Source organism: Hordeum vulgare, chromosome 6H, assembly GCF_904849725.1.
Source record: "Hordeum vulgare subsp. vulgare chromosome 6H, MorexV3_pseudomolecules_assembly, whole genome shotgun sequence".
Taxonomy (NCBI): domain Eukaryota; kingdom Viridiplantae; phylum Streptophyta; class Magnoliopsida; order Poales; family Poaceae; genus Hordeum; species Hordeum vulgare.
The window spans coordinates 468,038,378-468,053,028 of record NC_058523.1 but is presented as its reverse complement, the minus strand read 5'-3'; the positions used below and the strand labels follow the sequence as shown (position 1 = coordinate 468,053,028).

The following is a 14,651-nucleotide window of genomic DNA, read 5'->3' as shown; positions in this document are numbered from 1 at the left end:
ATCCTACATATTCTATGAAGATCTTAATCGGTTGAACCTCTATGTCAAGGATTGAGTTAATCCCGTATAATATTCCCTCTGTCCTTCGGTATGTTACTTGCCCGAGATTCAATCGTCGGTATCTCTATACCTATTTGAATCTCGTTACCGGCAAGTCTCTTTAGTCGTTCCTTAATACAAAATCTTCTGGCTAACTCTTTAGTCACATTGCTTGCAAGGCTTGTTGTGACGTTGTATTACCGAGTGGGCCCCGAGATACCTCTCCGTCATATGGAGTGAAAAATCCCAGTCTTGATCCATGCTAACTCAACAGACACCTTCGGAGATACCTGTAGAGCAACTTTATAGTCACCCAGTTACGTTGCGACGTTTGATACACACAAGGTATTCTTCCGGTGTGAGTGAGTTACATGATCTCCTGGTCATAGGAACATATACTTGACATGCAAAAAAACAGTAGCAATAAAACGACACGATCACATGCCACGTTCACAGTTTGGGTCTTGTCCATTACATCATTCTCCTAATGATGTGATCCCATGACAACACCTATCTATGTCTAGGAAACCTTAACCATCTTTGATCAACAAGCTAGTCAACTAGAGGCTTCTAGGGACAGTGTGTTGTCTATGTATCCACACATGTACTTGAGTTTCCATTCAATACAATTTTAGCATGGATAATAAACGATTATCTTGAACAAGGAAATATAATAATAACTATTTTATTATTGCCTCTAGGGCATATTTCCAACATAACAGGTGAAACACACGGGCGTGTGCAGTTATATTCCGGGGGAACCATTAGTCATTGGGGAACCGAGCTCCACCTCGGGGACGCTGCTCCTGATCTCCAAGCGCCACTAGGGCCATCACCCTCCGGTCGCCGAAAGCCACCGGCCCTTCTCGTCTCTCTCATTGAATGCAAAATGTAAATTGTCCCTCTCCGAGCAACATTTGTAGCAAAAACATGGAAAGCAACTTGAGGGGGGGGGGAGACGTGGCGCATGGTGGAGCTTTGGATTAAGAGGGATCTAAAGAGTCATGCGCTACCGACGCGAAACTCGGCGGGTCAACCAGGAAGAAAATTTTTCCAACAAAATAACCACACACAAAGAGAGGAAAAAAGAAGCAAAATAAAACCCAAAGGATAACGCCCACACGTGTGGCATTTCAACACTTGGTCCAAACGGCCTAATCGTCCTTGGTTCTAGATTGCACGAATCTTAGAGCGATTCGTCGAAATTTCAGTGCCACGTAGGTGTAATGTGCCGTGTGGGGGTTAGAGAGCTCCCCAAACGGCCTTGCACGAATCACAGCGCGCGGTTGCTAGCTTCGCCGTGTGGGTGAACCGCTACTCACTCACACAGACACAATCCAGTCCATTAGCACACGGCTGCTCATGTTGTCGTGCGGGTGAACTCCTCTTCGCCCACACGACGCTCGTGCGATGATAGATGGCAACTAAAGTTGTGCATATATGTCAACTAGTTCATCACACAAGGCAACTATGGTTGACCATACATGATAACTGTGATTTGACCATACGTGGCAACTAGTTAATTACACATGACAACTATGGTTTGACCATACGTGGCAACTAGTTAATCACACATGGCAACTATGGTTGTCCATACATGGCAACTATGGTTGTCCATACATGACAACTATTGCTGGATCACACGTGACAACTAGTTAATCACACATGACAACTATAGATGACCATACATGTCAACTATGTTTTAATCACACGTAGCAACTACCGTTAATTAGACATGACAATTTTAGTTAACCAGAATGATAAGTGCCACACGTGTGGCATGAAGTAACATTGTCCTCACGTTTCTACAACTAAAATTGCCATCTGAGAAAAGAACGAAACCCCAAAAATGAAACTTGTCATCGAAACATAGAAGTTGTCATGCTTTACAACTAAAGTTGCCATCCCCGAATAACTAAAACTATCATCAAAAAATCTGAGGGCGGAATTGCTTCGTGCCACACTTGCGGGATGGGATGAGTAGTTGTTGTTGGTTCGGCGTGTGGAACAAAGTTGCTGTCCCAGAAGTGTGGGAAATTTTAATGTTGTTCATACAGAATCGTGTGGGCTATCTCTGGTATGTCACACTAGGTTGTGTGGTTGGGTGTTCATTATGCCACGTGTGTGGTGAATATCACAAAATCAACTTCTATTCACAAAGGGAAAAACAACGTGCTGGTTCGTGCTGGATGGGCCCGTCCCTTTTGCTTCGAGAGTCACTAGTTAGCAAGCGCTCCTTCGGGAGCCTCACAGCGAGCACTTTCATGCACCGCCACTTGGCGCGTTCTCAGTCGTCGCCACGTATTGTGCTCTGAGAGCTTCCTCCGGATTTCGTTTTTTATTTTTTTTCACACGCGTCTTCGGCTTTTTATATTGTTTTTCCCCTTATTTGGTCTTTCTTAGTTTTTGACGATTTTTTTTAAATGTGTGCAGAAAACATGTTTTTTCTTTTTTTTTCTTCCTTAAGAAGCACGGTTTTTTTGTTCCGTGAGAGGCACGGTTTTTCTTTCATGAGAAGCACGATTTTTCCTTCACAAGAGGCATGGCCTTTTGGAAAAGGAAAAAACGCGTTTTCTATTTTTTTTTTCTTTCGTGAGAGGCACGATTTTTCTTCCGTGAGAAGCACGGTTTTGCGTCACAAGAGGCACGGCCTTTCGGAAAAGGAAAAAACGTGTTTTCTATTTTTTTGTGAGAGGCATGGTTTTGCTTCCGTAAGAGGCACGGTTTTGCTTCCGTGAGAGGCGGTTTTGCCTTTGCAAGAGGCATAACTGTGCCTCTCGGAAAGGGAGAAACGTGTTTTTTTTTCGCAAGAGACACGATTTTACCTTCGTGAAATGCACACCCGTACTTTTCGGAAAGGAAAAAATAATGCGTTTTTTTCGGTGAGAGTCACGGTTTTGTTTTCCCAAGAGGCACGGTTTTGCTTTCGTGAGTGTCTCTCGGAAAGGAAAAAAACATGGAAAAAACGCGTTTTCCGACTTTTTACCTATCACGAGAGGCATGGTTTTTTTATCCGGTTTTTTCTAGAAAAAAAATGTTCATCAAAACGTGTCAACATGGGATCTAGTTTTGAAGATCTCGACGCGAGAAATCTAATGGTGAAGACGGTTCAAGATTTGAACGCACTATTTATAAGATAAAATGTTTTAAAAAATACGAATCTACGAAAAATGTTGCGACAAGTGATACGCTTTTAGTGTGCCATTTGCCGCAACCTAGAAAGTTGGAAGGCTAGTGCTCTGCGTCGGCGCGCCGGTCGAAACTTTCGGTTGGCCGCGCGCAGGCTGCACGATCCACCAACCCTCGCGCGTCCGCACTGTTAGATCTCCATGCAACATTTTTTCTCCCAATGCAGCAATTTTTTCAACGGTTGCAGCAAAAAACAAAATTTGCAGCCAAAAAAATATCTACGTGATCGTAACAAAAAAAACGAAGCTAATGATGCGTGGTAGCAAAAGTCAAATGCCGGTTGTAACAAATATCTACATGACCGTGTATGCAACTTTTTTAGTGAACGGTTGCAGCAAAAAATAATGCCGGTTGTAGCAAAAATTAACGCAGTTATAGCAAAAGTAAAAAACACCGATTGTAACGAAAAAACCGACGAACTGAAGTTGCAACCAAACGTATATGTAACTTTTTTACTGAACAAATGTAGCAAAAAAAAAACGCTTCCAGCAAATATGACGTTGGTTGCAACAATTTAAACGATAAAATGTTGCATGTCAACACAGCGGGCGCATGCGGTCGCGTGCGGCTGGCCGAATGGTTTCGACCAACGCACCAGTCAGAAACGTTTCTCAAGATGAAAGTGATCTTTAAAAGATGTAACTTTAGCGAAACCGCGAATATGACACCCCTGGACCCTGGCGCCTATGGGCCTGGAGCCTCCTCGGCGGGGAGAAGAAATCGCGACATGAGAAAGTTTGCAGTAGAGAGGCTTTAGGCCCACCCCACGCTCATTTTATCTCAAACCTCGCTGATTTCGTTTTGCAAATCCATATCCTTGGTTCCCCTCTCCCCTCCTCCCTAGACATCTCACGACCCTGCCCCCAGCGCCGCCTACCGTCTTGGAGACCATGGAGGAGCAGGAGGACCGCATCAGCCTCCTCCCAGACTGCCTCGTAGGCACTATCGTTTCCATTCTTCAACCAAAGGCCGCCGCCCGCACCATGGTACTCTCGCACCGATGGCGACACATCTGGCCATCCCTGCCTCTAGATCTAAACTTGGAGACCGATTCGGATGCTCGCTTTCTGGGCGCCACCGATTCCGATGCTCGCTTTCTGGGCGCCAAGTCTATTTTATCTATCCTCTCCTCGCACTGCGGTCCTATCCGCCGATTTTGTGTAACAACCTTGGCTGGAGTTGGCACCTGCACCTGGCTTCAAACCCTAGCGGAGCGGCGGATTGATGACACACTCGTTTTGCGGTTTGCGTCAGGCATGCAGCACCACCCTCTGCCCCGCAGCTTGCTCAGCAGCGCTGGGGTTGCTATACGACATCTGGATCTCCATTGCTGCCGCCTTGGCCTCCCCAATAACCCTTATTCTCCTGTGCAAACCTTGCAGCATGTTGAATATTTGTCCTTATCCGACGTGATCATCTCTGAGATGGCACTCCACCGCATGATCGAGGTCTGTCCTGTTCTGAGCGAGCTTCATCTCTCTATGATTGATGGACTTCACCGTATTTGCTTTCATTCATGCACCCTTACAACCATGTCCATAAGTAGGCCGTATGTTCCTCTAAGTGAGTTCTCTGTAAGTGGCACTCCTGCCATAAAAAGCATCATTTTTTCTTATGTTAATCTTTGGCGTATACCAACCTTTATAATCAATGTTGGTAATGGAAGATATCCAAAGCTTGGGCTTAAGCTGCCTAATATTGACTCGCCAAGCCTTGATACATTTTCTAGTAAGGTATGTATTAGCTTTTTGTTATATGAGTGTAGCTAGTTATTGATCAATTAGTCATAATTCAGTAATTTTCCAATTTACTACAATTATTTGAAGTATCTATTTTTTGTTTTTTATGCAGGTATCATTACCTTATATAACCTCGCTTGTTATTGGTATGAAATTCATGAATGGCGAAGAGTTAAGGAAAACCATACATATCTTAAATTTATTCAAATATTTACAACATCTTGAGATCCTGGTAATAATATGTTCTGTTTTCTATTTTTTTTTTATAAATTATAAATTAAATTTTATTATTTGTATTAGTTAGTGTTATTTGATTTTGAAATATTATATGTTGAAATTGTGTTTTAAATTTATTTATGTTTATTCTTTACATACATATTAACCTTAAAACTTGTAAATTAGATTGATCCTACTATTTCTAATTATTTCAACATGCGTGCTTACACATCATCAAAATTGTTGTATTTGTTTGATCCATGCATGCGAATCCTCTACAATGGGGCATGCATTCCATCAGTATATTCCAAGTGTGTTTTAACTTTTAAGTCACGTTGCATTTAATTGTGACATTCACAACTTTTCATGGTAAGATTATTTTTTTGCTTATGTATAAAATTCTAGTTTTAATCATAATGACCGAATTAGTATTATACAGAATATTTAGAAACTATATATCCAATTCCGCAGCAACATGAGGGTATCGTCAGTTTTATATACAAATATGACTCAATGTTTGGTGGTTAATGGAAGACACTCTCCTTTTGTTATCTCTACGTTTATTACATGGTTGTCAACATATATGCCAATTATACAATTATTTGCGAAGTACTCCCTACGTTCCTAAGTATAAGTCTTTTTAGAGATTTCACTAGGGGACTACATACGGGATAAAATGAGTGAATCTACACTCTAAAGCATGTCTATATACAATCATATGTAGTTCCCTAGTTGAACCTCTAAAAAGACTTATATTTAGGAACAGAGGAAGTATTTATTTGTAATTTCAATGCATTTCTTCTTGCATAGAGTAGGGCTGACAATATGTTAAATTTGGTTTATTCCAGTGCTTTTACTTCGGTTTAAATAGTGAAGTTGGTTATGTCGATTGGGAAATGGTGTCTGAGACGGCCATTTGTCAAAATAAGCATTTGACGCATGTGCAACTTAGAGGATACAGTGCTACTGTCGGGGAGCTAGATTTTGCAAGGTGTCTTATAGTTAGAGCCCAATCTCTAAGGTCCATGGACATCAGCCATTCCGTTGATTTGACCCCAGAGGATATAAGCCGTCAAACTGAGTCAATATGCAGACTAGGGAAGGCCTCGCCCCTGGCTCAGCTTTTCTTTACTAGAAGCGCTGACTCAGGTTACAAGCGAAGAAAAGAAGCTAGATTTCTTGATAGAGTGACCATGCTTTGATGAAGGCACATCCCCTTCGATCTGCACTTATATATTTCCCCTCCATGTGTCTTTGTATGAATGGGTTTCATCTGTGTTAAACGGATTCTTTTGTAAGCGCAGTGAAGATGGTGTGAAAGAGAATTCAAAGTCATTTATCACAAAATTACTGAATTTAGATAATTGCCTTCCAGTTTTACTCGTGGTGAGTCCTAAACTTTTTTTTGTCTTGTGCTAAAATGGGCGTAGATGGTCTAATAATTGGCTTGATTTTCTCCAAATTATCCAGTATATCCCTGCTTCATGCGCGTCCCAGACACTTCATATTCTTAGTGTGCACAAACCCATGACTGTGAACATAATAAATCACGGAAGATAGTTTTGTGTAACGATGTGATGTGCCTGCGAGGAAACTTCTGTGTTTTGCATAATGATGATGTGATGTGCCTACGAGGAATCTTCTGTGTCCGCTGTTACCTTTCTGGCGCCTCTTAACACTGATAATGGCGAACTTCATTTTCTTCTGCCTGCTCCTGTTAACACCGATAATGGCAAAAGTCATAGAAAATGAAATGACATGTATGTTAGATTCTATAAATTAAAAAATAGTAAAAGAGACAGTCATAGAAAGTGAAATGGCCTGTAATATCAGATCCTATGAATAGAAATATTAAAAGAGATGCTCTTCGGTTCGCATCATGGGAATTTTTCACTGATGGCAAACGAAACGGTCAGTACCGATGGTTCCAAGGCTGTATCTACATCGGAGAAGACACAAGTTCAGAAGAAGGCAAAGAATGTGATGCTGTGAATCAACCTCAAATATGGCGACTCCCGGGTCGGGAGTTGACCAGACGCAATGAAAATCCTCAGCTACAATGGCCATGGGTTCCAAAAACCCACGACTATCCGGGCTCTGCTGAAACTGATTAAACGGAGTAACCCGGACTTGATTTTTTTTGTCGGAAACTCATCTCGAGGAGTGGCCTGCAGAATGCTTGCGCCGTAAAGTAGGAATGGATTATAAAGAAGTGGTTGGCAGTGATGGGAAGAGTTGGGGGTTTGCTCCTACTCTGGAAGAAAGATGTAGTTGTTTCATTGCGCCACAAAATGAGCAACTACATTGATGTGTTTGTGGGAAATAATCAAAATGATGTTTGGTGGTTTACTGGTCTCTATGGAGAACCGAAGTGGAAGGATAAAAACAAAACTTGGGATCGTCTGAGAGATCTCCATGCAGCTGTGGATCTCCCATGGCTCATGATGGGTGACCTGAATGAAATCCTCTACCCGTTCGAGAAGGAGGGTGGAAATCCTAGGTCGGTTCAGTTTATGGAAATTTTTAGAACAACTCTTGCCGACTGCGGACTCTCTGGTTGTGGATTCATTGGAAAAAAGTTCACCTGGCATAGAGGGGATATTCGAGAAAGACTCGATAGGGGCTTTGCAAATGAGCCTTGGAAAAATAAATTATCTACTGTTGTTCTGCAAAACCTCGAATATGGCCGATCTGACCATAGGCCGATTCTCATGTGTATCGACGTGGAAACCCAACAGGAACTAAATGGACCTTCGGTCCTTCGATTTGAAGCAAAGTGGTTGAAAGAGCCCAACTTCGAGCAAGTTGTGGAGGAAGCTTGGGCCAGATCGAGTGAGAGAAGTCCAAATGGGGACCGGGTGAGAGAAGTCCAAATGGGGACCTGGCGGCAAAACAATCAGTGGTTCATAAATTACTGCATACGTGGAACCACACTACCCTCCAAGGCACTAGCAAGAAATTAAAAAGAGTGCAGAGAAAGTTTGAATCAGTTGTCTCAGGTCCCTTATCTGAGGAAAGCATAAAGTATCAAAAGGAGTTGGCTCCTGAAATTGAGTTTCTTCTAGAGCAGGAGGAGATTAGATGGGCTCAAAGAAGCCGCATAAAGTGGCTCCTGCATGGCGACAAAAAAACTAGCTACTTCCACAACTTTGCAAATGCTAGACGAGCCAAAAACAGAATAAATAAACTAAAGGATGAGACGGGTGCGTGGAAGGAAGGATACCATGATGTAAACCCGCTTATTACCCAATACTCCGCGGGCTTGTTCGCGACTGAGGCGGAGGAACGTGATCCTGATATCCTGCAGAAAGTTAACCTGAAGGTTACCAACGTGATGAATGAGAACCTTCTCAGACCATACACAGCGGAAGAGGTCAAGAATGCTCTCTTTGCTATTGGTGATATGAAGGCACCCGGGATAGACGGATTACACGCTATCTTGTTTAAGAAGTGTTGGAATCTGATTGGAAACGAGTTAACAACTGAAGTCCTTGCAGCTATAAATCAGAAATCAATTATGCCTGGCTGGAACGATACGGTAATTCTGTTGCTTCCAAAGGTAAATGACCCCGAACTCATTGCACAACATCGACCTATAAGTCTTTGCAATGTTCTTTACAAAGTCATTTCCAAGATGATTGCTCTTAGACTGAAATAGGTCCTGGATGAGGTTATCTCCCCAGTGCAAAGTGCTTTCGTCCCTAGCAGGCTGATCACATATAACATCCTCTTGGCCTACGAAAGCATTCACACCATTAAAAACAAGAAGAGGGGGAAGTGGGGTTACTACACGATAAAACTTGATATGCACAAAGCATATGACATGGTGGAATGGAACTTTTTTCAGAGTATGATGATCCGGCTGGGGTTTGACAAAAATTTCGTTGATCTTCTAATGTCCCGTGTGAGATCTGTCAAGTACAAAGTCAGGTTCAATAATCAAGAGACAAACGAGTTTATTCCGAGTCGTAGCTTACGCCAGGGGGATCCATTGTCTCCCTATTTGTTTCTTATTTGTGCAGATGGGCTCTCAAGTCTTCTGGCTCATATGGAGGAGGTTCGTGGCATTGAAGGAGTTAGGGTCTGCAGAAATGCACCATTAGTTTCCCATTTACTTTTTGCTGATGATTCCCTGATCCTTATGAAGGCAAATCTGACTAATGCAACCTCATTGAGATAGACTCTTGATCAATACTATGCAAGCTCGGGACAACTGGTAAGTGAGGCAAAGTGTAGTATTTTCTTCAGCCCGAATGTTCTTGTGGGCACAAAAGCTGGCATATGCACCGAGTAGAATATCATGTCCGAAGCTCTATGTGATAAATATCTAGGCCTACCTGCTATGGTTAGGCTTGACCGAAGTGACATATTTATCCACCTTCTGGAAAGGATCATTAAAAGGCTAGAAAACTTGAATGAGAAGGTGCTCTCTCTAGGGGGAAAGTAAATACTCCTAAAAGTTGTGATACAAGCAATTCTGGTGTATGCAATGCCAGTTTTTCAAATCCCTAAAAAATGTGCAAAGAAATCACTGATGTTATGTCTAGTTTCTGGTGGGGCAAATCGGAAGAAAAGAAGCATATGCATTGGATGGCCTGGCGGAAAATGTGCATTCCTAAGAAAAATGGTGGCATGGGATTTCGTGATTTTCATTCTTTCAACCTTGCTATGTTGGCTAAGCAAGTCTGGAGGCTCGTCTCCAAACCAGACTCGCTTTGTGCGCAAGTCCTGAAGGCAAGGTATTACCCGCACCGTGATATTCTCAATGCGGGTCCTAAAGGCGGCTCATCTTTTACATGGCAGAGCATCATTGCAGGACTGAATACCTTCAAGAGGGGCTATATTTGGCTTGTGGGATCGGGCTCAAAAATTGATATATGGTCTGAACCTTGGATCCGGGGTAGCCCCTCCAGGAGAGTCATAACTCCTAGGGGGACCTGTGAACTTAATACCGTGGATGAGCTGATCATTGTCGAGTCCCACGCATGGAATGTTCAGCGCATAACTACAATTTTCAGCCCAATAGATGCTGCAAGAATCCCGAGGATCCCTCTAAATGCACACATGAATGAGGACTTCGTGGCATGGCATCTAACAAAATCGTATGCTTTCTCGGTGCACTCTGCAGGCCCGGCCCCACAGTGGTGCCACATGTGCAGCCGCACAGGGCCCACGATTTTGAGGTCCCCCAAATATATATATAAGCATATAGTTGTATTAAAAAGTCATGGGCGCGTCGATGGATCTGGCCACTGCGTCGTGGGCGCCTCGAGCAAGCTGGGCGCCATGGGCCAGTGGGCCTCTAGGCCAGTTGCCTCGAGCGACATGGGTGAGTGGGCCTGGAGGCGCAGGTCGTCGATCGCGATCGGCTCTAGTGCTCTCCGATCGATCGATCGAATCGATCAGGCGATGTAAGGAAAAAACGGGATCGCAATTCCCTAAACGTCGTCTCCGTCTGCAGGCTGTGCTCGCAATTGCCAAAAAACGGGATCGCTATTGATCGTGATCGGCTATTGATTACTTCATCAATCGCTATCTCCGTCTACAGGCTGTGGTCGCAGCTCGCCAAAAATCGGGATCACCATTGATTACTTCATCAGATCGATCATTTCGTCGGCTCGCGGCTCTCCGTCTGCAGACTGATTACTTCATGTGTTCATCAGATCGATCCCGCGATCCGATTCAGGCCACTGCCGAGACTCGTCGTCTCGTCGGATCGATCCCAGTTCATCCGTGCAAGACCCAAAACTAGGTGAGATAGGGCCCCATTTTTTCGTTCCGCATAGGGTCCCGGATTTTGCCGGCCCGACCCTGGCACTCTGCTTATTATGCCCAATGGGATTATAAGTTTGGACCAAAACTAGCAGCCTATAGTGGACAGGGTACAGCAGAGTGTAACCCGAGTTGGGAAATCTAGTGGCGGCTAAGAGTACCATCGAAGATTAATATCTTCCTATGGAAAGCTCTATCCCTGGGTTAGCGGTTTTGGCAAACATACATATCAAAACTTCTACGCAATTCCCTGTATGTCAAAGTGGTCCGGAAGATATAAAGCACTTCATGTTCAGTTGTTCGAGAGGAAGGCAAGTGTGGAGCTCGCTGGGACTTCTTGATGCTACTGAGTCAGTGCTATGGATCAATAGATCGGGCTCGGTTATTCTTGAGGAAATTTTGCGTCATCACAACCCGGATATTCCCGCCCTGGGAAGTCTAGGTTTCAAAGAGGCGACCGTTGTTGGCTCTTGGCACATATGGTGGCAAAGACGAGAACCACTCAAGAGCGTCTCTGTTGATAGTCCGGAGCGTTCTGCGTTTGCAATTCTGGGGCTGGCGACAAACTTCCAAGGAGATGCGGGGCGGCCTAACCCACATGTAATCTCGTGGAAAAAGCCGGCCTTCAATACCTACAAACTCAACATCGATGCCTCTTTCTTTCCAAATGGAATGGGGGCAACGACTGCTGTTCTCCGCGACCATCGAGGTGCTGCGGTGGCAGGAGGGGGGTGGCCTTTAACTCATATTCTTCATGTAGCTACAACAGAGGCAATTGCTCTACAAAAAGCGTTGGCTCTAATTGAGCAACTTGGGTGTTCCCCCATGATCATTGAAACAGACTCACTAGAGCTTGTCGAGGCCTACAATGGGGTGGTCGAAGTTTGGAGTCCTTTCACAGCGATTCTTGTGGAATGCTTTGTGAAGGCGCATAACATTGGTTCAGTTTCTGTACAACACTGCGAGCGAGAAGCAAACTCTCTGGCACACAATTTAGCTAGGCATTCTTTCATATCTCAATCGGAGATCTTCTCGGATTCAAATGCACCTATTTTCATTAGACAAGATGTAATAAACGATGTATCCTTGTTTGTGTGAAGCAGCGGGTTTCTTACGCACTCTTTTTCTTCCAGGGTACCTGAGGGGACTGGAAGGTTTTTAATGAGGTGGCCTGCTTTCTTAATAAAGTGGATTTGAATTTGCGTTTAAAAAATAGGAATTTTTCACTTAGTTTAGTCTTTTTTAGGGGGAATCACTGAATTTGGTCTAATGTTTATTTCTCTATGAAAGATGGAGGACAGATAGAATTCCTGCATAGTAATAAAATTATATTCCTACAAATTAAAGGCCTATAAAGGATTATTTTTTCTATAGGAATCCTACCATATGAAATTCCAACCTAGTTCCTCCAAACCGTGATGATATCTCCAACTATTTAGAGCAACTCTAACACATGCACTATCTTCCCATCCCACAAAACCATTGTACGAGTTGCCGGTATAAATTTTTGCGGTACCCGAGGGCTTGAGTGGGTAAACTCAAGTTTACATGACTTGTTCACCCCTGAGCCCTCGCGGCATCACAAGTATTTTTCGAGGCAAATTTTTTACATTGACTAGAATTAATGTAGATGCTTGAAATTCAAATAAAATAATCACGCCATAATAGTTCACATCTAAAAATCATCTGTAGTGTCAAGAGGTAGCAAGTTTTTCTTTAAGAATGCGTAAGATCATCGCTACCACCACCGGCCATAGCATGGCGCACACCATCTCCATCAAAATTGACCGAAGAATGATCACTTTATTTCCCGGAAGCACTGCCATCTTCATTGGTTGGCACATCAACATCAACTCCATTGGGAGGGGGAGGGGGTGGAGGTGGTGTTTGTTTCGACAATGGCGGTGGCATTTTTTCCAGGTTGTGGTGGCGAATCTACCATGGTGAAAGCAAAACCTCCTTCAGAACCCCCAACACCACCACCATTGCTGAAGTCACCACCACCATCAACACTGCCGAAACCAAAACCACCACCAGTCATAAGATTTTGAAGCTTCATCATCCATGGACACATGATCTTCATTCTTCTCATCTTCCAAAATTCTCTTGGCATTCCATCCATGGCCTGTGAATTCATCATCATGGACCGGTCCTCCTCGGCGGTCTTCTCGTCCCTACTCTTTTTGCTCCTCTAGAGTGATCTTGCACTCTTCAAAGGGAGACCTTCTCTCCCACTTTTCCTCTTTGTGTTTGTGTGTCTTCTCGGCCAAGGCAACATTGGTTCCAAATGCTTGCCATCAAAGTTTCTTTGACCTCCACCATGTCACTAGTTTACTACCATAAAGTAGATGCATCAATCGACCTCTCCACTCTCTCTTTCTCCTTTATATTTTCAGCCAACTTACCCTTGTTTCTTTCTCCCCCTCGTGCATTATCACTACCATCATCACTCTCCAAGTTACCTAGTGCACCTTTCTTTGGAGGAGCTTCCTTGTCCCTCAAACTCCATCTCTCACTATCCTTGAGCAAAAGCCAACTGAAAGTGCATATGGCACTTAATTATATTTTGGTGTGATGACAATATGGTTAGTGGAATTAATACCTGTTCACCTATATGATCAAAGCTTTGAGATACCCTTCGTTGATTTTTGTGAAATTTGCATGATTCCTGTTGAGGGTGAGAGAAGTGAATCTCAACCCAATGAGTTTGAGGGATTCCTACATACTATAAATGTGGGAAAATTAGAGGGGTTTCTCACGCAAGAGTCACTAGCCGGCATTTTCCTGTCGGGCATTACTTTGGGTTATTGGTAGGGAAGTGTTTAACTGCCAGGCAGGAGGGCAGTACACTCAGTGCCCCCGACCTTGCCATTTAATGTAACACACTTTCTGGTGGTAGGAGTTACAGTTTGGGAGCTATTATCACCCGTCATCTACACACTGATAGTTCTAACGACATCATTCATGGTGGTATTTATGCTACTCATCTTGCTAAATGTCTTAATGTTGACATCCAATTAGGCAAGGACGGTTTGCTACCGAAGATTTATTTAGATTATGAGTCCATGCGGTTCCATGCTTTTATTTAAAAATATATCCCTCCTCATCTTACAACCTGATATTCGGTGAGGATACATGTAAGATTATTTTGCTGCCTTCTACAACCTTGTTTAATGCAGATGCCAGGAGAGGATACATTATTTTATCGAAGGATATTAAAGCCAATGAGAGCACACTTGGTGCTCTTGAGAGCGAAGCCCAACCTTGGGATGCTCAGGTGTGATGACCCGCAAGTACAAGGGATCACAACAGTCTTCGAGGGAAGTATTTTACCCAAATTTATTGATTCAGCACAAGGGGAGCCTAATAATATTTATAAGCCTTAGCAGTTGAGTTATCAATTCAACCACACATGGAAGTTAATTCTATGCAGCAAAGTATTAGTAGCATAGTACTTTAATATTTTTGATAGTAGCAGTAATAGTAGCAACAATAACATTAGTAGTAGCAATTGTAGCAACAAAAAATAGTATTAACTTAGCAAACACAATATGACAAAAGCGTAGGCATGTAGTAGCGATGGATACTTGATGAAATAAATCATATAGCAGTCACAACCTAGAGTGACACAGAACTAGCTTCAATTCATCAAACATTTGAGGGATGTATTCAGTATATAGTTATACGTGCTTATAA

At 43.2% G+C, this 14,651-nt stretch overlaps 1 protein-coding gene across 1 annotated transcript; it reads left to right on the top strand.

Moving 5' to 3' along the window:
• The first annotated feature begins 4,026 nt into the window (after nucleotides 1-4,026).
• Nucleotides 4,027-6,547, top strand: LOC123402423 (putative FBD-associated F-box protein At5g53640). The gene is made up of 3 exons (XM_045096348.1): nucleotides 4,027-4,961; nucleotides 5,080-5,199; nucleotides 6,032-6,547. The coding sequence occupies exons 1-3, from the start codon at nucleotides 4,119-4,121 to the stop codon at nucleotides 6,383-6,385; spliced, it is 1,317 nt and encodes a 438-aa protein (XP_044952283.1). The 5' UTR covers nucleotides 4,027-4,118; the 3' UTR covers nucleotides 6,386-6,547.
• Nucleotides 6,548-14,651: the final 8,104 nt, after the last annotated feature.